General features: G+C 38.6%; 1 protein-coding gene across 3 annotated transcripts in view; it reads right to left on the bottom strand.

The window, feature by feature from the left end:
- The window catches only part of LOC138760735 (homeobox protein Meis1), a 234,900-nt gene that overhangs the window by 93,159 nt on the left and 113,985 nt on the right, over window positions 1–27,756 (bottom strand). For all 3 annotated transcript variants that reach the window (XM_069931757.1, XM_069931758.1, XM_069931756.1), the window contains exon 9: window positions 8,229–8,305. In XM_069931757.1, coding sequence (XP_069787858.1) covers window positions 8,229–8,305 — 77 coding nt within the window. The remainder of the gene's footprint in view (window positions 1–8,228; window positions 8,306–27,756) is intronic.

Raw genomic sequence — 27,756 nt, 5'->3', positions numbered from 1 at the left:
AAAATCAATCCTATCACTGAACTGTTGAAACTCTCTTGATTAATTATAAAGGAAGCTACAAAAACAGAGACATGTTAAATGTCACAAAGCATGAATAGATATTCTTTTGAACAGTGAACAAATTTAATCTAAAACCTAAAGGTTCCAATTCCCCTTCTTCCACTATTGAAGCATCACTCTCCGAGGCATCTTCTCTACATGATGATTCTTTCCATTATACTACTTCTCCAACTCCCCTCAACTCCCATTGATAATGGTTCCAAACTTCCTGCCTTGTCCACACTCAACTTTATCCCCACCCCTGATTGCCTGATTTCCTCCACAGCCATCAAAAGACCTTTGTGCAAGTTGTTTTCTTTAATACCTGGTCAATTGAGCTAAATTCTGATCCAGTAAATTTAGCCCAACAATGACAGGGCAGATTTAGCTGTTCTTTTAAAAATATGGAATAATTTCAAAGCCACAATCTTATGAAGGCCGTCACTGAATTCTGCCCAACTCTATTGTCAAGCGTTCAGCCTATAAGGCAATTCCTGTAAGTGTATGTCTTCCACATAACACACTTTTATTGTGGGCGGGCTAGCTAAGGAGAAAGAGGTGCCTAAATTTTCCTCAAGTCCAGAGATAATCAAGGAATACTTCATTATTATCATTATCCAAATACCACAAAGAAACTACTATCAAAGCCGGCTACAAGAAAACATGCTTCATCCTCCTGCTGTAGAGAAATCAATCTTGATCCAAATAATGTCTGCTGACCATTTGTAAACATAGAAGATATCTCTCATTCACGGTAATCTAATGTGGCTTAGCATTTGTCAGGAAGTAAACAAGTTGCACCAATATGAAGTTCAGTGACTCCCAACGTTGGCTTATAAACTATGACAGATGTTGATCACATAAAATGCAGGGCAGGAAATGACAAAAGTGAACGTTATTTAAATGTAGCATTCCATAGCTCCAGTCTCCTCCAATCAGAATGCAAATGTTGAGATCTGTTACTTGAACTCTAAAAATATTTTGAACACTGCTCTTGCTGTGGAAGTGTTGCCAGACGACTCTCATGGAGAGAATGGTGTACCTTTTGGTTTCCTGGGTTAAAAACTTCTGTGCCAATGCAAAGTTGATGCCTGAAGGAATGCTGCAAATTGCGGTTGTTCCTGAAATGCATTTACAAATTACACTTTTGATCCCTGCCTGCAGTGTTCTTTCATAATTCTTAAAATATTCACAGGCTGGTCAACTTTGGCTCATAATTGGAATAAAATGGCTGATGATTGGCATAAAATGTTTCAGTGCGAGTTAGCATTTATCAAACATGTGCCTGCACCCAGATGTATAAGTGAGATTTTGTTTTAACCGAGGGTTCCTTTGTCTTGGAAAGTTGCTGAGGAAGTTCCTGATAGAGGTCTCGAGAGAAACAAAATGGTTTATCAGAGTGGGCAAAGGATAAAATATTTCCACTTGATTGGCATTCAGAGAAATGCAGAAGAAATGTGAGTAAGTCCAGTGGCAAAAGTGAGGGAGACTTCTCTTCCTTAAGAGTGGTGAGAATGTGGTTCATGTTACCATGTGGTTAAGGAGCAGAAATTATTCTGGTAATGTGCTGTTATTGTGAGTTTCAATTCTAATTTAAAAAAAATTCAGACATACTTTTCGTCCCACGAGCCCGTGCCACCCAATTCCATCAAATTGACTTACAACCTCCGTACGTTTTGAAGGATGGGAGGATACCGGAGCATCTGGAAGAAACCCATGCAGACATGCCGAGAAAGTACAAACTCCTTACCGACAGCGGCAGATTCCACCCCGGTCACTAGCAATGTAACAGCGTCTGCAAACTGCTATGTAAACCGTGTCACCCAAGGGTTGAAAATGTTGGGACAATGTTGACATGGAAACCAAACAACAGAGTACGGTCGTTGAAGGTTACATGCATCTCCTCAGATTCTTTCGTTCTCTTCTGCTTCAGCCCTTCTGTCTCTACGATTCCCTTAAACATTTAAAAAGCCTTTTCTGCAGGGATACAGGCTGGCTCCCCCTTACTTGGCCATGCGTTTCTAAATTTTCATTCATTTAAAGCTTCCCAATTTCATAAGTTTTCCTGCTTCTACCATCACATCCCTACTGCTGTTTTCCTTAAGCATAATTTTAAATTTAGACATAAAGCACGGTAACAGGCCATTTCGGTCCATGAGTCTATGATGCTCTATTTACACCCAATTAACCTATATCCCCTGTATATTTCGAATGGTGGGAGGAAACCAGAGTTGTCTTACCAGAAGTGGGCCTGTACATCTCAGAGCTTTGAAGAACAAAGGGTGGCCTTATTCAGCATGTTAGATTCTAAGGAAGTTTGACAGGATAGTTTGATAGCATGTTAGATCCTAAGGAAGTTTGACAGGATAGGCGTTGGGACATTTTCATGACCAGGAGAATCTCAAACAGGGGAATGCAACCACAAAATAAGGGAGGTGATCGTTTAACACTCAGACAATCATTTAACACTGCGTGACGCAGAGGGTGCTGAATTTTGGGAATTCTGTGCTCCAGCAGGTAATGGAAACAGTATCATTAGAAATATTTAAAGTGGAAGTGGATAAACATTTGAATGATCAAGGTATGGAGAGGTTTGGAGAAAGGGCTGAAGAGGAGTTTAAGCCAATCATAATCATAGGAAATGGCGGGACAGATTTGAGGGGCCTGATGGTCTACTCCTGCTTGATTTTCTCGAGGTTTTATGATGTAATCATTTCACCCTCTTGCCTGTGAACCAATAATAAATACATAGGTTATTCTGGTCTGGCAGATAGCTCAAAAATAGGCAAATGCCACCTTTAATTAAGGAACAGTGTCAAAAGTCTATTATTAGAGTCAGATGGGCTTTAGTTAAATCAGAGGGAAACACATTAAAAGCTTGTATAATCTATATCTACCATTGAATTAATGATATAATCATGCATTCTGGCACTGAAGAAGTTGAGGTATAGAACAAAATGCAGTTAAACTAAAGCCATCCTTTTTAATCTCTTGCAATCTCTTGTCCTCACCAACCCCATGATTTAATCTTGCAGTGGATCACTACCTGGGCCAGTCTTGTTCACCCTGGTAAGAGTGCTTACTTCCTGGTTTGGTATTTGAAATAATATTCTTTAAGGTAACTGCTGAACATCAGGGCACCAGTCAACAACAACCAAAGCAAGAAAAAGGGGAAGTTTCCACCAAAGAGATCACTAAGTTCCTCCTGCGTCAACAGTGAGGACTTCTATTTCATGCAGGTTGAAAATATCTGAGACCATGCTCTCTCCAGAAGTACAATAGAACAAAAACCTATAATCGTATTCTGAACCTTCAATAGACGTTAACCAAAGTTATATGATAACAAGATCATTTATTCAAAATACGATGTAAAACTGTATTATAGTTTGCTTTTGTGAGCAATAACTCCCTAAAACAACCCACCTTAAACCACATGGGCTAGGCAAGAGAATCATTGAAAAATTAATTCTGTGCTACACCTGTCTGAACAATTCCCATCTTTTATTTTACAAGATTAGATATTCCCTTTTCTCCTGCAAAGCAATTGTTGTACACCAAACACAGCTATTGGCCTAGAAGACAAGCATTTAGGTCTGTATTTTCATTTCATGCATTTCCACATGCTTTAATTTCTGCTAATTATTTATGACCGATCGGCACCCAACCTGCCCCTCAACATTTTGATTTAATCTCAGAGCCACAGATTTATAGCAACTTGTCATTAATAAAACAAAACTAGGCAAGCGTCTTTACAAATTTCAGAGCATAAAATGCTCTCCAACATTTTCAGGAATTACTTCAATATACCAACATATATTGCAATCATTCATCATTTTCCCCATAGTAAGTTTTATTTACATTACTATACCAGAAGAATTGTGAGGAAGTCTTCAATTAAGCACAACTTAATTTGTTTTGGCTAAAAGCTGTTCTTTCAAACTCAAGGCACAGATGGCCAGAATTGTTTGATTAGATCATTGCAAGAGTTTTTTTTAAATGATTATCAATAGCAAGAAGATACTTGAACCAGGAAACTGACAGAAATCTGATGTCCCATACAAGCCCATGAAATCCTCATACAGGAAGAGATTATGATGACATACTATAAATATTTCTATACACACACACACACACACACACACACACACACACACACACACATTTTATATATACACACATAGTTCTATAATAACAATGCATTTGGTGAAACATTCCTTCAATCCATTTTTCTAGACATATCCAGTAGGCTTCCCTTTCTTTTATATATATATATATATATTATATATATATATATAAAAATGTATATTTACACCTCACTTGAAACTAAAACATATGGATAGATATCAGAGGAAGGAATTTAACCACTTGATTTTTTTTTACAATGCCTCTGTGGATGAGACAAGGTATGACACAAGTAATAATGATAGCTAATTATTATGTACTGTGCTTACTCATCCCACATGAGCTTGGAGTAGCAACCCCGTGGCCAGAAAGGAAATGCTATCTTAGTATGTGCTCTCAAACTGCTATGGCCAGCAAACAACCATGGGCACATCTTTCCTAAAGGTTGTTGGCAAAATGCTATCCCATTATCCACTGTCCCCTAAAGCTGGAGAAATCGATTGCCTAGGGTTGCTGTTAGGTCATGAAAATTGATAACCCTTACATGCTTCACTCATGTTAGCCCGTCTGTGTCTGCTAGATAGTGCACTTTATAAATTAAAGCTTCAAAACCAAATATATTGTAAGTAGCTAGTTATCTCTCTGGTTTTGAAATTGAACAATACCAGGATTATAGTAGCAGGAATTGCATTTTCTGTAATGGAGTTTAATAAGATTACAACTCTCTCCCACAGGCTTCCTCCCTCCACCACTAACTGAAGGATTTGTTAATGCAGATGATGTCAACACTGAAACCCAGTTAATCACAAAAATGGATTATGCTTGTAATCAAAGCTGTAAAATATTAATCTCTGACACTGATTGAAAGGACAAATATTTTTATCTGATAACTGGCAAAGCCCTATAAACTGTGAACTGATTTTTGCTATTTTCTGCTTTTTCACATCAAAGGGAGTAGAATTTCCTACCACAAATATCCATCTGAAAAATTTAGACAATTAATTAGATACAGTTAGTTTTAATGGCTATTGAATTTCAATACCCAGCAAAATTTCAGTGCTACAAGTGTATGAGGTCTGATTTACATTGTGCTGACACACAGCAACAAATCAAGCATGTTGCAAAGTTTTACTGAACAACTCTCTTTTTTGAAGTGAAAGGGCTTGTTTTTTTTCTATCTAGAACAAATGGAAAAACTATACCATTACAGCGCATTGAACAGAGCTGCAGGTGGAACAAGAGGCCTGCTGCAGCCTCACTATGGATCTGAAGCCAAGCATTCAAGTACACTGGGACTATCTACATGATAGCTCCAATTCACAGTCTGGGTTAGAATGAAGTCACATGGAAGAGGTGATTCCATTCGATTTTGCACAAGAATAAATTTAGTCATTGTTGGTGTGGAATTAGGAAGAGGGGGAAGGGTTTACTCAGACGCCCTTCATTGAAAATGAGAAGAGGCTACTTGCAGTCAATGGGTGAGAGTAGGTTTAGCCACTTCACACACATGCACTTTTTAGGCATCTTTACGGCATTAAATCTGTGACATAAATGCAAGCCACCAGATGGAGAAAACCAGCTTGTCAAGAAATGCTACCAAAGGCAACCAAGGGAAAAGAAACAGCCTGTTGCCAAAGACAATTTTCCAGAAAAAGTGATGGCAGGAGAGAAGAATGTGAGGCTTTGGGTGGGGAAAAATAAATTCTTTAAATCACTAATTAATTCAGATAATTGGAGCAAATATCAGAAAGATACGCTTCACAGATGGGGTGGCAATTGAGATCATGACAAATTTCTGTTTGGCAACCAGGTGCTTCCATTTCCTCTGGCCCCTTTAGTGGCCACTCATGGTGTGGTTGCTTGCACATCAACCAAGATAGCTTACATTTGTGAAGCAGATTTAATATAGGAAAACACTTCATGGTTCAACAAAGACCCCAATAAGATGCATGTGGATGAATCAAAATGTGGCAATACCTACTCTGCTTCTCAACCACTTCTCCCCCATGTACACTGTTCATTAGCTCGAGGCTCCAAGTCAATAAGGTCATGGGTTGAAGTCCCATTTTCCAAGCACAGAGTGCACTAATGAGGGAATACTGCAGTGTCAGAGATGCTGGTAGGACTTTTAATGCAAGCCCTAGTTGCTTTCTCAGGTCAACATAAAAGATTGCATGGCCCTGTTGAAGAAAAGAAAGGGGAAGCAATTTCTTTTATCTTGGCCATTATCTATCCCTCAATCAATATCAGTAAATCCCATCGCTACTGTTTGTGGAGCTTTCTTTGCATACATTGGGTGCCGCATTTTGTACAGATAAACCACAATACTTCAGAAGTAGGTCCGCAGGGCAGTGTGCTTTGGGATATCAAGAGCGCTGCTGCATGAATCTACATCTTGTTCTCAGTATTAGCCAAGCATCTGAGCTCCAGTCAATTTAATCTCAACATTTAAGCATTAAAAATGACAATATACATACAGTGAAAAACAAACTGCTGGAGGAATTCTGTGGGTCAGGCAGAATCCATGAAGAGAAATGGGTGACCGACATTTCAGTCTATCGCCTGCTTCAGACTGAGAAAGGAGAGGGAGTATTGAAGAGGAGAGGGGGAAGTGTCAGTAGGTGAAGAGGGGTAAAGGGTAAAGCAAGATGAGGGAGCAGGAGGAATGGAGTTGGGAGGCAGGAAGGTAATAGGTGAAACCAGACAAAAGGGGAAGAGAAAACAAGATGGAGAAAATAAAAGCAGATGGAGCCAGAAGAGAGGAGGAGAGGATAAAGGTGGAGAGAGTTGCTGAAGGAGGGAGATTGGCGAAGCCATCCAAGGGAGGAATGATGGTCAGATGGGAACAGTTAAGGATGGGATATGGTGAGAGGTAGGTGGAAAAAGTGAGTAAGGGGAAAAGGACTGATTAACGAGGAAGAAAGGTATGTGAGAAAAGACTGAGATCGAGAGAAAAGGACAGAAAGGAGTGAAGCACGGAAATCTGCAGATGTTGTGATTGTAGTAAAAGCATAAAAATGCTGAAAGAAAACTAACATTTTGGGCCTGAACCCTTCTTCAAGGCACGAGCAAAAAGCAGGCAGGCACCTGAATAAAAAGGCTGGTGAAAAATTAAGAAAGGGCAGGGGAGGAGCATAAGCCAACCAGCAAAAGGCCCCAATAGGACCCAGATAGGAGGACAGGAGAGGAAAGGCAAGAATCCAAAGGGAGTGGGTTGCCGACCCACTGAGTTCCACCAGCAGATTGTTCTGCAATTTAAACAAGAAAATCTGCAAGTTCCGGGGTCAGGTGCAATACACAAACACGCTGGAGAAATTCAGCAGGTCACACAGCATCCATAGGAAATAAAAGGTAACCGGAGTTTCAGAATCTGAGATTCCTGACCAAGGGCTCAGAGCTGAAATGTTGGTTATCTTTAACTTCTTGTGGATGATGCATGACCTGCTGAGTTTCTCCTGCACTTTTGTGTTCTGCAGTTTGTTTTTTGCTAAAGGGTTCCAGATGGGCAGTCTCACTCCAACTTGAAGAGTGGGCCTCCTTCCTTTTTAAGACGAGCATAGAAATAACTAAATCAGTATATTTTCCCTTATATTTTGGCTTGTGGTATTTCTATGACATCATCTATGCTTGAAGTATAAGCTGAATTTACACACAGTTGAAATAATAACACTAAGGCACCCTGGGTTAATGTCTGTGTCAACAGATACTAATTCAGTTCCCTCACACATATCAAGCTCACCGCTGCTTCAAGCTGTCTCTTCGATTATATCATTGTCATTCATATATTTTCCTTGCTTAATACAACAGCAAAAATAATTTTCAATGACATTTTCTTTGTCTTTTAAGGAGACAATCTAATTCCTATCTTGTAAAAGCATTTGTATTGCAAGAAAATAAAACAGACCATAAAATGACAACAGTTATTCGTTTATCTACAGGGAGCACATTGCTCCTTAAGCAGTAGGGTATACAAACAACTGAGGTGTGTTGTTTTAATGCAGATCATTTGCTGTGATTTGCCAGAGGCACCAATGTTGTCTGTATGTCAACAAAATCAAACCACATACCAGTTGTTCACTTGTAGAATAGTTAGTCCTGTGTCTTGAGCCAGTTGCTTCTTCTGTTCTTCCGAAGGATACGGGTGCTGGAAGGTGCCAAACCAAAGAGCAAGTGTTAGAACAAAATGATCAAGTAAAAATACTTATGTGCACTGCAAAAATGCATTAAATTGGAAGGAGCTCATTAATTATTGTAAGCTGAGGCATAGTACTCTCTTAAGTGTTAGTGGGATATGAAATCATCTAATTAATGACAGAAAATGGAAAGCCAATTATAAAGTTAAGTGAAGTGTAGGAACAGCTACATTAATTAAAATCCTTGCTATACCTGCTCACTCAACTGAGAGTAACTGACAGCCAAATTGACAGAATACCATAAAAATAATTATTAAATGTGCCCCATTTTCCCTCTAGCTGTGAGATATTATAAAATTCTGATTTTTGAAAACAACCGTCCAACTTTACCAAGTTTCCAAAGTCCAGTAAGTGAAATCTTGGGATGTCACAGTGCATTATAAGACTTCTCAAATAATAACCAAATCAATCCCAATTTCATAGAACATACTGATACCAACACATGAACAACTTTATATATTACTGATGCAATACCCATAATTCGACATTGGGCAAAATAAATTAATTAAATTGGAATCATAATGAATTCTGGGTTTTTTTAGAAACCTGAATTGTAAATATGACAGATCTTACTGTCATGCTTTAAATATAAATAAAAGTATTTCTGTCATAAAGACACCATTAAATTCCCAAAGCATTAAAACATTATTCAAAAATGATTTCTGTCCATTTCTTATTTTGATTTTGAATAATAAGCCAGTTCATTTTCAATGTTTCTGGAGCTGAGGAACATTTTGTTTGTTCCTGCCAAGACTGGTAAGTGAAATGCATTCACAATCCTGTCGACCAAGTTATTTTGCCAGCTGCGTGGTGATGAGTTTCAGCCACAACACGATCACCTCGATGATTTGAGACAGGAAAGTCAAAGCCCTCATTCTCACTCACAAGAACAATTCTGTTTTTGGCAAAAAAAGTATCCAAACTGCTTAATTAGCTGCTTCTGAGATAGGTTTTGCATTGAATCTGAGTTATACTATTCCCTGTGAGTTGGGAAAATAAAAATGTACATTTTCATGGGACCTCCTAAAGGTTCTTTTAGGGTGATGCAGAAATGCTCTATAGCCAACATGGAGCCAATGTTGTAATACTGGAACCAATGTACCAAAGGTCCTCACTGTTATTTTACACAAACAGCAACTGTGATAATGGCTAGATAATCCAATTTGTTAATGTAAATCTTCCAAGGCACCTGCCCTTCTTTAAAATAACATCCTGAGATTTTCTACAGCCACTTGGTGGAAAAGACCAAATTTCAGATTAACATCCCATCCATCAAATACATCATTGGGTATATTGTAAGCTACAGAAAAAAATTGTGCAAAATTTCTAGTCTTCGTTCAAATGAATAGTACAGGTTTATTTTGCTTTAACTTGAGAAACAGTCCCAGTTTAAAATGCTCTTCAGTTACTTGCAATTTTCACAAATATATGAAAGCAGAACCAAACACGTGATTTGTACAGTCATTAGAATTGTTAAGTGAAATTAACGAGTGAACTCTTTATATTTGGTTCACCTGAACTGCACGCAGCAGCAGAATTGTACAATTTGGCCAGTTTGCGAGAGTTAGCAATGAAGAATGTACCAGTGACAAGAAAGGGCTTGCCAGTGAAATCCACTTCTCACATACTTATGGACTTTAACCATAAATATTGATGGCTAAATGACTGGCGTGGGTGGCTTCGTGAAAAAACTATTTCCAATGAAGAATACTGGAGCCACATTAGAACAGACTAATCTGAGCCTCATATCTGTGGTATTTTAGCCTGCCCAGGAGATTTAATTTTAATTTAGATGGTAACAGGCCCTTCCAGCCCATGGGCCCAATTAACCTTAAATCCCCGTGTGTTTTGAAGGGTGGGAGGAAACTGAGGTACCTGAAGGAAATCCATACAGACAGAAGGAGAATGTACAAACTCCCTAAAGTGTCCAATTCCAACCCGGTGATATAAGGGGGATCCCTCCCCTGCAATGCCACATCATGCACTCAACAGAAGTATTGCTGAATGTTCAGATGCTGGCTGCCCAGTAATGCTTGCACCCAAGTGCTGATGTCATCAGAATAAGCAGTTCGGCCATTTTCCTGTTCAAATTGCCTGTTTAACTGGAACTCCTGACTACCTCTGAGGTAGGTCAGGGATCCAGTTGGGTTCCAACAAGGTTGAGTCGGTTGGAGCCTTTCTAACTGTCACGTGACTGGGGCACTAACCAGGCAAATTGCCCGGTTAACCCATTTTACATGGCAGTTTGAAAAGGCCTATTGTTTCATAACCAGGCACCCTTTACCCTGAAATATAACATTAAGATAGCTTAAAGCCAAGACAACTAATTGCTTTTTTCCATTATAAATGAACAGTTTGTCATTGAACCTGCCAAGATTAAGTTTACATAAGCAGAGATATGTCGAGCCTACTACAACAGCATCGAAGGTGATCATTGCTATTTTTGTGACTTTGGGTAAGATATCAGTTTAATCGCTATAATGGACATGGGATGGCTGGAGGGTATTGCAACTGAGACCATGGAGCATCCTGTATTATACTAGGGTAATGGTACTTCTTTACAAATAAATTCATAACCAGCATCATATATATCTCATGCTCTCCCTCTATATGTGCAAAAAGATTTGATGAACCTTGGCTTCTGAAAAGGTAGTAGACACAGCCCAGGACATCACAGGCAAAACCCTCCTCAGGTATAAGGGACACTGCCATCAGAGAGCAGCAACAATCATCAAAGACCCTCACCACCCAGCACACGCTCTATTCTCTCTGCTGCCATCAGGAAAGAGGTGTAGATGCCACAAGACTCACATCAGCAGGTTCAGGAACAGCTGCTACCCCTCCACCATCAGACTCCTCAACGACAAACTCAATCAGAGACTCATTTAAGGACTCTTACTTGTGCACTTTATTGATTTTATTTGTTCTCTCTGTATTGCACAGTCAGTTTATTTACATTCGTTATCTGTTTATAGTTCTCATTTGTTCACATATCGGCTGTGTACAGTTTATCTTCTGGACTACCAATTAGTGCTAATTCTACCACGCCCATAGGAAAAAGGAATCTCAGTGTTGTATGTGATGTCGTGTATGTACTCTGACAATAAATCTGAAATCTTCCTGACACAAAATACCATTAGATGGATTAGCAAAAGAAATTACATAAGGGGGTGGCTCCATGGTCGCTCGTCAGAAATGGCAACACCACACCCAGCCACTTTCTTTCTTTTCTTTCCTCTCTTTTAAAGGAGGTGGGAGAGGGAGAAACACCACATGTATGTAGATTGCTGAGGGATATCTATGTATTCTATAACAGTCTGTGATGTTATCTCCTTATTTATTGATGGAAAATGAAAAATAAAATATTCAAAACAAAAATGTGAAATCTGAAAAATCTGAAATCTGAACCCAATACAGCTTGTTAACCTTTCTTGCCTTTATAATGTTTCCTCTCTTTATACCCATTCCAGATTAAATTTAAGGACCTGATTAAGAAGGCTGTAAACATTTAAAAAAATAACTATGATGGGATATTGAGAATAATGTCAGTAGACTGGTCAGATGGACAGGGAATTGGGGAGGTATTAAGGAATGGAAACAGGAGTAGGTTATTTGCCTCCTTATGGCTTAATTGTTTAGCTCAGTGGGTCTTGCCTGAAATAATTCCACATACCTTGACAAAAATTAATTGATGTCTTCTTGAATTTACTCATGACTGAGCCTCCATAGCTGCCTTGGGAATAGAATTCCAAAGAATTACTAATGTCTGGGTGACAGTATAAGAATAACATATACTGTCACTTCAGTTCTGATTGGTCAACCCCTGATTTTGAAATTATGTCATCTGGTTCTAGATGCACTATCCAGGGTAAACGCCTGACCCTATTTTAATGAGCTCACCAAACAGGGAGGACAGGGTCAATGAGGATGGCAAACAAGAAATGGGGTACACAATCAGGAGTACACAAGCAGCTGCATCACAGCCTCATTTGGAAACTCAAGTACCCAGGAACACAGAAGGCTGCATACGGTGACAAACTAACCAAGTCCATTATAGGCAACAACCTCCCCTCCACTGAAGGCATCTACATGAAGCACTGCCTCAAGAAGGCAACCAACATCATAATGTTTACAATCTCTTCTCCTTGCTACTTTCAGATAGAAGGTACACAAGCTGAAGGTTCAAGAACAAGTTGTTTTTGAACTGCTATCAGGCTCTTGCACCTCCTAACCATAAACTCCTATGGGACTAGCAACAAAAAACTTTTTTTGCTCTAACTGTAAATGTGAACATTTATTTATTTATCCTTTTATATTCATTATTTCCATTTCTGTCTTATGGCATTTTGTGGTCATTTAATTTGTACCATTATTGTTGGTGTATATTACACACAGTATCTGTGTGGCTGCAGCAAGCAAGAATTTTGGCGCATTTGTAAAATGCACTTATGTATTTGACAATAAACTTTCATACTCAGTACATGGTGGTTTCCTTAGAAGTGCAAAAAGAACATTAAAGAAGAGGGGTGCATGCCCATAGATCCCTGATGGCAACAAATCAGGTTGGATGGTTGACAAGGCATTTCTCTTTTGTTAGTGCAAAGAAAAAAAGACTAAAGAACCCAAGCAGAATATCTGAGATTCCAAACTTAGCATAATGCATACAATTCTAGTCACTTCATTATAAGAATGGTGCGATCACCCTCAATTGGGCCAGAGCTATAACCTATGTAGCTGTAGAATGAAGACTGGAATTAGGATTAATTCCAATATCCTTTTGCTGACATGCGTAAATGATGCAAAACTGCCTTTTTCCATGTCATAAGTCTCTATGATTCTAGCCAACACACACTTCATTATCGCTGGTTTTAAAGACTGCATTAATAAAGAAAATATAGTGCATTTTCATTCACTTTCCATTTTCTTGAGTAAACGTTAGATACAGCAATCAATTTCTGTGGTGCTTTCTCCCCATTTCCATTACCTCATGTCTCTACAGACTGCAGGATTCTGGGACTTTCCTGTTACTTGTAAAATAAAGCATTTCTGTTTATTGGAACTCAATCAGAAAACAGAAATGTAAAATAAAAGTGTTTTATACATGTGAAAATAAAACCTTTATAATCAATGGAAATTGCAATTTAAATAGTCCGGGTTAAAAGGACATCGTTGGTGGTAAAATATCTATTTAGGTACATTTTCTGCTATTTTTTTTAAAGGAATTATGGTAATGATCAACACAGTAAACCCTTTTATAGTACCAACTGGCAAACTGAGTCTTCATTAAACAGCTAAGTAGTCACCACTTGCTGTGTTAGCAGAAATTTCCCTGTGGTCTAACACTGTAAAACCCTTTTACACTACTAACATTATCACTATAACAGCAGCATTAAAATTAGTACTGTGCCCAACATGAACCAGTCACTAAACAATGCTTACAGTTTGACTTCAGGTTATTATCCCTCTGTGCTCTGTTAATACCAAAGATGGCTCTGAAGTGAATGCACATGAAACCACTTTAGCTTTTGTCTAGATAAACCACTGAACCAAAGCCAGTTCCCAAAGGGTGTGACTAAATCTGCTGCCTTTAAAGTTGCAATGAGTTGACATCATTTATAAATATATGTTGAGAGTCCAAAAAAATGACCATAGTCTTTTAAGGGAAATTATTGCTTTCTTTTATCATAATTCAATTTTATTAAATCATATTGGACATCGAAATAATGGAATTATAGCCATTGAAGTTCGTAATGAATCCAGGGATAGTTACAATCTGTATCAACACAATGGAATGGCAAAACAAAAAAAATGAAGAGCCAAATTTTTCCCCAAACTATCTTTCTGCCTCCTAATTAATTTGATCTAAAAAGCTTCAAAATCAATTTGCTGCTTTTTGCCCTTATGGAGAAAAATAGATAAAGTTTCTTGTTTATTATTCAATCATTTTTCTCAAAATCTGTTGCTTTTCATGTGATTTGATTTTTGGGTAATTGCTGTAAACTGAGTCTAATTTGACGTGCTAAATTATAATTGATACATAGCCTCAAGCTATTAGGATTCAAAATTCTGTCTCCATTCTAAAATGCCAGATTGGTCAACACTCTGAATTAAATTAAATGCCAGAATAACATGCCCATGCTAAAAATAACAACAAAAATGTGGGGACTTAAAGTTCCCAGATCAGCTGATTTATTCGCTAATGTGGTTGGTGCCTGTTGCCTGCCAGTGTGACTTTTGAATTCAAGAGAGAAAAATAATTGCTTGAATCACATGAAAACCACCCCTCCCCCAAAAGCAAGATATCAAGAAGAATTGGCAAAAGAAAATGCTATGGTGTAAGAGATGTCTGAAAGTGAACTCTTGTCAAGGAAATTAGAAGATGTGAATGATTTATTGTCCTTGATAGAAACCCATGACTTCACAATGAACCACTTGCCACAGGCCAGGCTTCTATACAAACATTCCATTTGATTTTGCTTTCCCACCCACGAACAGAGCAAAGCCTGTACCATAGGCCCTGGCAGCATCTCATCAGCAGAGATATGCAAAAGGGTAGCTTTCAAAACTGCCAGTGGTGCTTGGAAATCAAGAAATTGTTCTATATTCCTGCATTGGGGAAACCAACTCTGCTCTCTCCTTTACTTGATAAATTCTCCCTGCTTTCATCCTGTCTTTGTTTAAATAGTTTCCTCCATAACACCTATCACGCAACCCCTGCATAGATATTTGTTGTTAAATAGATTTTAATCTCCATAGTCATCTCAGCATCCTAAGCTAGTTTTGTGTTGAACCATGTGTACTGTCTAAGGCCTATAATTTGCTGTGTACATTAGCTTCAAACCACTATCTCTTAAAAGCTTAATTATTTGCAAACAATCGATTGGAAAGGGAATTTGAGAATAGATATGCCACAGACCACTGGGAGAGCTGCAATGCATTAGGAAAGCAAACAAAATTAACTTTAGATCTTACAATACAAATTAATGATCAAGACAATGTAGTGATGCTGGAGTAATGTTGTGGCCATGTTGCGAGTGCTCTCTATTTGAACTGCTTTCACACCTCGAGGTCCAGTAAAGAGCCATCAAAGGCCGATTATGATGGAAGAGGCTGCAGTCACCCCCAGTGAACATTGACCAGGCTAGTGGTTTTAGCTGGCTCAATAGGGAGGGAAGAATAGGATGAAAAGCCAATATCTGTGTGAATTTCTGTTGGCTTCAAGGAATCTTCGGTTTAGTGCAAGTTAAGTCAAGTTTATTGTGATCTGATTGCACAAGTATAACTTGACAAAACAGTTTTCTACTGTCCTGGTGCAAAACATCTAGGATAACAATTTATCGATAGAATATTATGATTATGGAATGAAAATATGACAAAGTTCCTTTGATTGTCATGCAAGAGTGCTGAAACTCAGCAGCTATGCATCAAGAATATTCAGGGATCACTTCACAATTATTATAAGAAACTGCAGTGTGAGATGGTTAAACTTTTGGTTTCTAAATAAAATAATCTGAGGTTATATGTTTTCCTTTTGCCAAGCTACCTCTCTGCCCCACTTAAATGAGATGTATCTCTGTTTAGTTTTGAACTAGTCACAAAAAAAGACACACGATTAGAACTCAAAAAAAAGTTTCCTATCTTCCTTTCCCATGGGAAGACAACGATTCCGTGTAATATTCACTACTTGCGATGTAATTGAGAGGGGCTTTTGGTCAGATCACATCCTGTTTGGAAATACTTCTTTGACACATTGGCTGATCATCAACTGTGAACATCACCTATAACTTGCTGCTTTTTCTGAGGAGGGTTTAAATGCAGGATGAAGCTGATGCAGAAGACCAATGAAAGTTATTCTAAATTTCCGAATTGAACAGTGTGCAAGACTTTGGTTCTGTGTTTCAATATGTGCTCATGTTATCTATTTGAACTGTATGGCAAGTTGGAGAGTCTAAAACAGGAAATGCTTTTGCAGTCTGTTGGACAGAAAGAAAAAATTGCAAGCTCAATAGGTCAGCATGGTGAAAGAGGAGCGGGAAAGACTTGTTAGCAGGATTTCCAATTGGCACAGAACACAACAGTGTCCAAAGCCATTCATCAGAAGATGCTGCAATCCTCCAACTTAAATAACTCATCAGTTTTAGTCAAGTTTGAAAGCAAATAGACAGAGTTTCAAAAAAGCCTCACATCTTCTTTAAACATTGTTCAGAATTAAGTGCTATCTGATTTTAAGTTACTCATAGGTTGACAAACAGGATATTGTTTACGTTATTTTTCAACCCAAAAACTTTTTAAAAACAGCTAAATTAGTCCCAAAAATGAACAAGATACACAGACGTTGAAACTGGTGCACAAGAGAGGTAGACAACAGGAAAGACATTTAAACATGACAAAGAAGTGATTTTTATTCCTCATAATTTTAATGGAAGTTTATAGCACCCTTCACAATCCTTGAATAATGCAGGTGGATCTTTCAGCTTCACCTCAGAAAGCAGATGAGGCCCTGCTAGAAAGCATCTTCCACAAGGCACAGTCCATGAGTACCCACTAGATGTTGAACTAAGTTCCCAAGATGAAGCTCACAATTCTTTAATAAGGTTAGTGATTTTTTTTTAAAATGTTAAAATAGAGGAGCTCAAATTAGATTATTTTTCAAGAACACACCTTATTCTAACAAGCTCTACTGAAATACATTCCTAAAAAAAATCAGGAAAAGGTGCCAAAAATTGCATAATATTAAGGTGATAAAGGAAGAATGAAAAATGTATCCAAAACTGTGCAAGATATTTATTGACACACCAAGTGTCTAATTTCTGAAAATAATAGTATTTTATCACTACTGACATAATTATTTATTGCCATGTGTGCAACACGGAGTTGAGGTAGTAGCATTATTACAAGAGTAACTAAGATTGTGTGCTTCAAAAGGAAAATCAACACATTTCTAACCAGGATTTGCAAATCAACCAACTTAGACAATGCCAAAATAAATGCTGTTAAAACTCAAACTGATCCACTTTTGTGTAAGCTTCCTAAGATACATTGTCACGCTATATTGCTATTTCTGAAACGTCCTTCACTGAATAACAAGAGACCAAGTACTTCCCCCAGACTAGTAATGATGGGAAACAAAGGCAGCTAAGTAGTTGTGGAAAATTTCCAGCTCTCCTATCTTAATGATACTCCTCGTCCAAATGTACTCCTTTCATCAAATTTTCCACCGCAGTCTGCAAAATATGGATGCCAGGACAATGCTACACAGAACTGTATCTTATCTTTGCTTGTAACCAAATATCAATAACATTCCCTCCCTCATGAGCCTGCTCACGATGACAGTACAATACAACGGTTGCAGAAAATTTGAAAATAATTCTGCACTGAACCCCCCACTGTGGTAATGAGGCCTGTAATCTGCAATTTTACTTAAGTCTTTGCTTGCACCAGAGTTTGCTAGCCTGACCATAGCCATGTGGCACTGGGTGGAACCTCCTTTCAAGGACTCGATCACAAAAATAACAAAAGAGGACGATTGAGAACAGGAAAAAGAAGGAAAAATGCCTATGTTATAAAATGTTTTGGGAACAGGCACTTTGAGTGCTTAAGAAGTAGGAGGCAACATGGCAACTCTCCAATCTAACTCTTATCAGGACAGCATTCTGTTGCTCAACTAAATATATTGGAGAACAATTTCGGAAGTTCTTTTATCCCTTTTCCTCTGGCCCTCCTCCTCCACAACTGAGTCCGATGTACTAATATAGGCTGACCTTGAGTTAAACTCTGGAATGCAATGGCTGGATAGATTTTCCATCCAACTAAATAATAAAAAGGGTTTACAGATTTTCATTCTATCCAAAGAAATTGTTTAGTGCTCAGCATGCAGTAGGTTGTACAGCAATGTAAAAGTGACTTTTGTTTCTTCCCTGTTGAATGTGATCAAAGATTCACTCTGTGCCTTGTATTCACACTTTACAAGTAGTAAGAGTGAAGAGCAATGGTTCCCAGTAAAGGCACAGCTTGAGTTATAACAGAATCCAAGGTGCTTGTTAGCATTTCCAAAGTTACTTGCTGGAAGCCTTTCTATTTGAAATGGGAGAGCCTCTTCTACAATGGCGACACTGCTTTCCAATGCACTGTGAGACTGACAGACTTGCATGAAATTTTGTGAGTAGAAATGTTTGTTTGATTATGCTGTAAATGTGAATTGAAACATTTACCAGACTGGAGATCCCACAAAGTTATTGCTTTTGCATAGCATTCTCCATTAATTATCATAAAATAGGAAACATTACACAGGACAACAAAGGTTTTGCTTCTTGATCACTTTTGGGAGTATGTTATAGGTTTTGGGCTACTGATTGTGAAAATCACCTTAAAAAATTCCTATCACATCATGTTTGTTAGCAATAACCTATTGCTGTGATTTCCTGTCATATTTTAAGTCTACTTCAACCATACAAAATTATGAAGAGCAACGTTTCACTGAAAATTTATTTTCTGCATTTGCTCTTGAACCTCTTCCCTGCTGATCTTGGTGCAGTGACTGATGAATACGATGAACGGCTTCACCAGAATATTGCGACCATGGAAAAGTGGTATCAGGGTAATTGGAATCCATCAATGCTGGCTGACTATTGTTGGAGAGGCATCAGATGCTGAGTACAAATGAAAATCAGTGGCTAAACATTTTTATGTCAGTTGAACTAACGCAATGAGTCAGCATTGTTAATAAATTAAATATGCTAAATTCAATAAAAGTTAACTTCCTAAGTGATACAACACATCTGAAATTATCTTTTGTTTAACTTGAAGTTTTCTATCACAACACCTTTTTTTTAAGAAAGGAGACTTTTTAAAAAAAATTGTTGTCCAGTGAACTCGTCTAAGATCACTAATATTTTTTTTAATCTTATGGATTCTGGCCATTCTGTCCATAAAACCCATGTCATCCAATTATACCCTATTAACCTACCAACCCCCTTTGTTTTTCGAGGGTGGAAGGAAACTGAAGCACCCAGAGAAAACTCATGCAGGCCACAGGGAGAATGTCCAAACTCCTTACAGACAGAACCAGATTCCAACCCAAATTGAATAGCACTGCACTAACCATTATGCTAACCATGTATATTAATATTAGAACATTGGACCAGGGGAATAGGAGGAGGCTATTCAGCCCCTCAACCCTATCCTAGATATAATTGATCTTTATCTCAACTCCACTCTGGTGCCATATCCCATAATGCTCTTAATTAACATAATAAATGTATAAAAAAGAAAATTCTAAAAAACATGATGCATTTATAATGACCTTCACCTATATTTGATAAAAAGATCCTACTTTTTTAATTTTTTTAAATGTTGCAGGTAATATTAGATTTATAAAGTAACATATATGAGATTCTTTAACTTTTGTCTACTATAAGGCAGTCTCTACTTTTGTACAGTGCCCCTCATAGCACCTGATGTTCAGAGGCGGTCTCCCCTCGAAGAACTGACCTGTCCTGTGCCTGCTTAGCTTCCGAGATCAGACAATCTCAGGCATATTCAAGCTATTAGGTGCTGGTACTAGGTGTGGATATTGTCCACATAATATTGATAACTTTTGAAAAAAACATACAGCAAACCTTTTTTCTGAATATGTTAATCACAATCTCATCTTGACAAAAACATGTTTTATATTCAGTAATGTGCTGGTGGCAGTGCAGTCAGTTTCTGTCCAACAGATGAAGGATACATTTTCTACTGCTAGCTCCACATCATTTTTCTCACACTTGTCTCCAACCTAATCACAGAAATGTGAGCACCACAATATGTCACATGGGGGTCCCCATCCCCTCAGGAAGAGGGCGTGCCAGAAAGATTCATTTACTCTGAACTTGAGGCAGTCACAGAATGCCACCAAGTTTAGCTCATGACTGTCATCAGGCCTGGATGCTGTGTAAAACTTAAAGAAATGAGATAATGTAATGAGTGCTGCTTTACACGTGGTATTAATTTAAATGGTCCTGTCCTTATACCTTCCCCAACAGAACAAGATGGCACAGGAACCCTAAAGCCACAGAGTTAGTTTTTAGGAGAAGTCCAAGCCAGTGTGTTCTTCAGAAATACCATAGGGACACTGAAAGAGGAATAGACCATTAGGGCTGAAGTCCACTCAACAACAAGATTCTAAGGGGGTTTGACAGGGTAGAAACTGTGTTGGTGTTTCCCCAAAAGTGGGGAGGGGATGGGACAGTCTCAGGAAAAGGGATTGACCTTCTAGGATTAAATTGAAGAGAAATGTCTTCCCAAAAAATATTGCAAATATTTGCTCTCTACCTCATGGGAATGGTGCGGGAATTTGCAGAATATTTTTATATTGAGTGGAACTGAGGAGTCTTTGCATTCAAGGGACCTGAATTTGTTCAGCATTTCAATATATGGGAAATATGCATGAAATGAGCAGCAAACTCAGTATCCTCAAAAGCACATCATCCTGACTCGTTCCAAGGAATCTCTGGTCCATGACTGCTGAAAGTAGAGAGGAAGGGTTTAAGGTGACATTGAGAGACTTGTGCAAAAGAGTCTTTGCAAAATGCTGGAAGAAGTGAACTACCTCACAAGCTACCCAACTACCTGCCTATTTAGGCTCAACCTGAAAGGAGTAGGCAACATAGTCCCACTTGTTTGGTGTTATCAATCATGTCAGAACCTAAAAATCTGGAGTGGAATTAAATCATCTTCGATCCCAAGGGGTTGTCTAAGTAGAGGAGATGTGAGCACAATTTTGTTTGATGGAATGCCAGATAAGTGGGACTGTATCGCTTATTTCTTGTATTTTCATTCAGGAGACCATTGCTAGTTTTGACCTATATCCCAGTATCTTGCTTTGCCCCATAACCAATGATAAAGTTGGATAAAAACCTATCTATCTCCAATTTAGAACTTATCAATGACCAGGGACCCAACTGACATTCACCACGAGCATTCTGAGCTTATACTAAGCTTTGAATATGGAATAACATACTCAGTTCATTCTTGAAAATAATGGTTCTAATGCATAGTCTGACCATATTTGTTCTGGAATCTGCAATCAATGGAAATTGTTTTCCCCTCCACCTCCTCAATGGCCCTCAATTCCTCAATTCCACTCAATATTCTGAAAACTTCAGCCAAACTTTCTAAATTCCTAAAGATGCAATCCTGGAATTTGGTAATGAGTTTGCAAAATTTAACCTTGGGATCCAGGTATCATTTCAATGTGCTGTGTGCTTCGTAAGGTGTTGTGCCCAGAATAGCTTCCTGCACTCCAGGCATGGTCTTAACAGGGTACTGAATAGTTATAGCAATATACCACCAGCTGAATTCTAGTCCATTAGTTATAAATACACATCACAAACATAACAAGGCCTTAACCTTGATTGAGGAATGGTGTGAGAACTTGCAGAATATTTTTATGTAAGCATAAAAGAAGCAAAAGGTTACAGAATCCTCAGTTCAGGTCTTTAAGCCTGAGGCTGTGTCTAAACCATTGCTTGAAATTAGTACAAATTGCAGAAGTCATTATTGAGCCAGTGCTCATCTCCACTGTCGGAGTGAGGTATTGACTACTTTTATCCCAGGCAGACCCTCCGCTTCACATGCTTTAGTTTAGAGACATAAAAATATAAATTGAAAAGCTTATCCATCAATTCTCTGGGTATGGCAGATGCACAGCAGTGCTCATATAGCTTTGGGAAGAGAGAAAAATAGTGTTTACTGAAGGGAGTATCTGCCAGTGTACACAACTAGAAATTATTGGACCTTTAAACATGACTATTAAGCTACAATAGTGCTGTAACCACTGTCCATTTGAGGATCAATGTTCCACCCACGGTTAGTGTGGAAGTTAGCGCCACGCGATTACAACGTCAGCGAGCCAGGTTCAAATCCGGCACTGTCTATAAGTTTGTCTGTTCTCCATGTATCTGCATGTGTTTCCTTCAGGTGCTCCCGTTTCCTCCCACCCTTCAAAAAAAGTATGGGTTTTAGGTTAATTGGTGCATTTGGGGGGCACTGGGGTAACAGCCCAATGCCCCCCAAATACCGTGCTGCATGTCTAAAAAAAAACTGTAGTTCAGGGTGCTTGGCATTCCACACATCCCGCTCCACTTTCTGCATGCTAAGAGCCACATGAGGCCACCGGTTGGAACTTGCTGGACTGCAACTGATGAGCTTGGGCTAATTCAAGGGTGATTATGTAGTTTACTGGACCACTAAACCTCTTTAAGCTTGTAATTACTGCCTATTTGAGTAAAGAACATTCAAAGCCAATTCACTGCACCATGCTCGCCACAGCTGGAAGCAGGCTGCCAAGAGTCTGCAGGGACATAATATCTGTAGGGACATGGATAGAGGCACAATTAGCAGGTAAAAAAAAACAGAATCAACAAGAGATTCAGCTTCACTGACTCGCAATCTCACTTAAAAAAGAAACAGACTGACGGTGAGGTATGTAAAAGACTAATAAGCATAATGAAAGGCATTGTGGATTAATAGTAACACCAAAGTGAAATAAAAAACATATCTACTCCTTTGTAACCTACTTTACATTTTGTAATCTTCAGGGAACCTATGCAGGCACAGCAATCAAATCACTTTTCTGAAACAACATCAAAGAAAAAGTGCCACAGGATCTGTGCAGTTAGATCTTTCCTCCAAGCTAGTCTTCAAATGTGGGCCCTATTAAACCAAATTCTATAAACCCAGTTAGTACACGAAACTGAGAATGATATTTGTCTGAACTTCTGTACGACTGGTGACAAGAAAATGTACAGAACCGACGTTACACATTTTAAACATTTCTCTTCTAAAAGGACATTTCCATTTAGCAGCAGCGATATAACATTTAAAAAGTGTTTCAAGAGGTTTAGTATTTGCAGTTACCAAACAAAATGTTATGCCATGTTACTTAAGGAAATGTTAGGTCAGGTGACCAAGATCTTTTCCAAATCATAGGTTTCAAAGGGTACATTGAAATGGGGGAGGTTGAAGAAGTAGGACCTTAGCCTAAATGCCAATGGTAGAGCAGGAAAACTCTTTGCAAGAGTCCAGATTTGGATTATAGTCATAGGCCTAGTGCATCGGGTCAATGATTCAACCCAGTAACACAAACAAGCAGTCAAATGCCAAAAAGACTTAGCAAAATCTTGGAGCTCAGGTTAAAACATTCCTGTTATCTTCCTACAGACATTAATCAGTGTGAAGAAACCAGGCAAAGTTTTAAAGAGCAGTTGGAGGTGTACAAATTTGTTGCACAGGTACAAGCTTGTGCTGCAATTGACAACCACAAGTGGTGGTTGCAGTTGTATAAATAATAATAAAGCTCAATGCCTTTTTGTGAGCCTAAGTTATAATTGCTTTTGTTTGAAGGCTCAAGGTACTTTTGGCATATTTGGGAAAGTAGGAACACAAGGAGACCATTTAACCACTGAGGCCTGTCCTTCTGCTTGATATGATCCTGACTGCACTCTACTTACCCTGTTTTGTCCCAGTTCTCTTATTCCTAGGGTTAACAAAAATTTACCTGTCCTGGATTAATTTTATTTATTTTAGACAATCAATGAAGAAACTTCCAAAATTCCACTACTTTGGCTCAATGAAGTGCAAGGAATGTTCCCATGCTTGCCTCATGATTGCTATTTAATCTCCTCTTGCCATGACAAGGAGATGTGGATTCAAGTTGCCAACACAGTGACCAGTCTGGAAAAAGTCAAAAGGAACAGGAATGCCATCGAAGGATCTCAAAAGTCAATGCAGACATATTTATGTCATAAATACAGCTGAACACAAAAATTGTACAACTTGTATGCCTATGTTTACCAATACATATATGAACAAATAAATTAAATATTCACATTGTATCATCAATAAACACAATGTCATTTTAATTCTGCAAAGGAGTGTTCAGTTAGCAGTTATTGTTTCTTGCAGTGTGTTCCATATAATCTCAAAACTACTGTTGCTTTGGATTGTTACTGATGCAATGTTTTGGAGTTTTTTTTGTGAATGAGACTAACCTAGCACCTGTCCTAATGACTCAGTGAACTCAGCCATTGAATGAGTGAGACATATATAGATCACAAAAGTCCGGAACTCCATTTATTCATTCGCAGGTCATGTGGCCATTGCAAGCAAAGCCAGATTTTATAGCCCATGTCTAATTGCCCTTGAGAAGGTGATGGTGAACCATCTGCTTGAACTGCTGCATTCCCCAGAGGAGAATTTGAAGGTGGTTGTCCTCCCATGCACCTGCTGCCCTTGTCTTTTTCTCTGGAAGAGGTTGTGTTTTCAGGAGATGCTGCTGCTTGGCGTAGTTGATGCAATGCATCTTGTGGACAGCACTCATTGAAGATACAAGGCAGCAGTGGTGGAAGGAAGGAATAGTTAAGGCAGTGAGAGGTTGGTAATCAGATTCTTACTATTGTTTTGCAATCAGTACAAATGTAATAGGCTGAATGGCCTCTGTGTGCATTGGATTTATCCTGTGATGCTATCAGTAAAATCAAAGTCACAAATATATACACACCAGTTTCGGAATGAAGGAGCTAATAAATCTATCTTTCTTGCTTCTGAAATGCAACATTTATACAATTCAACACAGTGAATATCTTAGAAGTAGTTCAGTGTAGTAGGCCATTCTGGCATTTACATTAGATTAGGTAAACACCTAATCATAACAATTCTGCTACTGATGGGGGAAAGTTTCAGTAATCAAAAATAAATAACAACATGCAGGCATAGACAATTTCCAGAAACAGGTAAATCACGAAGTCTTTGTGTGAAAATGAGAAAGGACTTCATTTTGATGCCCAGACTGGACACAGACTGGGAGATCGTTTAAGGGGAGTTACTATTAGAGCGTCAACGACCAGGTTCGAATCCAGTGCTAGCTGTAAGGAGTTTGTCTGTTCTCCCCGTGTCTGCCAGGGATTCTTTCGGGTGCTCCAGTTTCTTTCCACCCTTTAAAAGCTTAAGGGGTTTTCAGGTTAGTGGGTGTATTTGGGCAACATGGGTAGGCCAGAAGGGGCTGTTACTATGCTGTATGTCTTATCACCTTCACTTCCCAATGGCCAATCATTTTAATTCCACCACTATTGCCACAATTACATTTATTTCCATGGCCTCAGGTACTGCTAAGATGAGACCATCTGCAAATTGGAGGAACACCACCTTGTAATCCATCTCAGCAGTCTTCAACCAGATGGCATCAATATCAACATCCACAATTTCCATTTGTCCCTGCCAATAATTTCTCTCTATCCCTCATCCCTCTATCTCCCTTTCTTCAGCTCCTCAACACTTCCCTTCTTTCTTCATTAGAGATCTATCTTTCTTACCCCTCTTTCCTCTCCCCATCACTTATCATCTTCTTTCTCATCTACCCTCCTACCTGTATCTGTACCTGTATCTATGACCTCTTACCTGGTAGCCTATGCTCCTTCCCTTTCCCTTTCTTTGCTCCCCCCGCCCCCACCTTTTGATTCAGGTACATACCTTTCACTTCCAATGGATACTGCTGAAATTTTTCAGCACCTTTTTTATGTACTTCAAGATGAATGATTTTTTTCGTCTGTTGGAAAGAACGAGCTACATTTTTGAATAAATTCAACACTGTAAAATGTCTCAATTGAAAAAATGATTGAACAAAATTTAGCACCAGGGGTTAGAACAAAATATTAGGGTAGACAATTGTAAAAGTGTTAGATTTTCAAAACTGTCATGAAAGAAGTTGTCACTGAAAGGCAGAGAGGATAGGGAATAAATTCGAATTGCCAAAGGTGGGACTGATTAACTTTGGAGATAATTGAGATGAGCACAGTCGTGAAGCACAGAAACTTTGGATGTTACTAAATCAGAGGAGATAATATAGGAAAAGGAGTGAAGCAGAAGAAAAGGAAAAATGATTAATGTCACTTGTCACTTAACTGACAACCAACTTAGGTCAGAAAGCACAGGCATGTTGGATAAACAGGGCCTAGAGGAGAGCATTGAATTACCTTAAGTTTTGGAGATAAGACAAAGGAGAGTGGACGATGATGGTTAGAAAAAACAACCAATGTCATCATGCAGAAAGCACGACAGTGCCTCTCCTTCCACAGAAGTTTGGTAAGACTTTGAAAATTTTGGCAAACTTCTACAGATGTGCAGTGGAAAATATGTTGACCAGCTGCATCACAGCCTGGTATAGCAGAACAAATATCGCTGAGCAGAAAGTCCTGAAAAAGGTAGTGGACACAGCCCAGGACATCACAGGCAAAACTCTCCCCACCATTGAAAAAATTAACAGGGAATGCTGCCATCAGGGAACAGCAGCAATCATCAAGGATCCAAACAACCTGTAACATGCTCTATTCTCACTGCTGCCATGGGAAAAGAGGTATAAGTGCCGCAAGACCAATACCACAAGGTTCAGGAACAGCTGCAACCCTTTCATAATCAGACTGATAAATTGAAAAACTCAATCAGGGACTCATTTGAGGACTCTTACTTGGCATCTACCATCTATTTATCAATTTATCGATTTATCTATTTATTTATTTATTAATTATGACTGAATTTTTTTTCTGAAATGCACAGTTTGTTTACATTTCTTCCCTTGTTTACATCTCTCTCTCTCTCTTTTGTCTACATATCTTTTCTTGAGTATTACCATAAGTAGAATTCAGCATGGCCCACAGGAAAAAGAATCTCAGGATTATATGTGATGTCATCTGTATAATTGAACAATAAATCTGAACTATGAACTTAGTCTAGAAGTAATAAAGTCATTAATAAGGACTTTTACGGCAGATGAGCTTTGATGTGATGAATTTGAGCTGTGTAACATTAGTGGAAATAGACAATCTTTGTAATTGCAATGATGTGTAGTTCGAAATACACCTTGTGGAAAATTATGACACAAAGGCTGTGAACAATTCTCAAAACCAAACCCCAGGAAGCTGTAAATTATACAAATTACTGAGTTCTATTGATTTAATTTGCAAATTAGATTAAGGATATAGCTTTGATTGACTAATGCATGGGTTAAATTGAAAGGAATGCAACTTACGAAAATTTGTAGCAGATATTTTTAAGAAAAAACTGTTGTGTGCAATTACTATTGAGGAATGTACTTTGCAAATTAGCCAGTAAATACATATTTATGACAGTGTTAAATAATGCTCTTCAGCGCTTGACGTCCTGTTTTGCGGAAACTGCCAAAATGTTTGGCCTGAAAGTCAGCCTGAAGAAAACTGAGGTCCTCCATCAGCCAGCTCCCCACCATGACTACCAGCCCCCCCACATCTCCATCGGGCACACAAAACTCAAAACGGTCAACCAGTTTACCTATCTCGGCTGCACCATTTCATCGGATGCAAGGATCGACAACGAGATAGACAACAGACTC

The sequence above is a fragment of the Narcine bancroftii genome, chromosome 4, assembly GCF_036971445.1.
Source record: "Narcine bancroftii isolate sNarBan1 chromosome 4, sNarBan1.hap1, whole genome shotgun sequence".
NCBI lineage: Eukaryota > Metazoa > Chordata > Chondrichthyes > Torpediniformes > Narcinidae > Narcine > Narcine bancroftii.
Note: the sequence above shows the minus strand (reverse complement) of the source record. Positions and strands in the feature narration are given on the sequence as shown.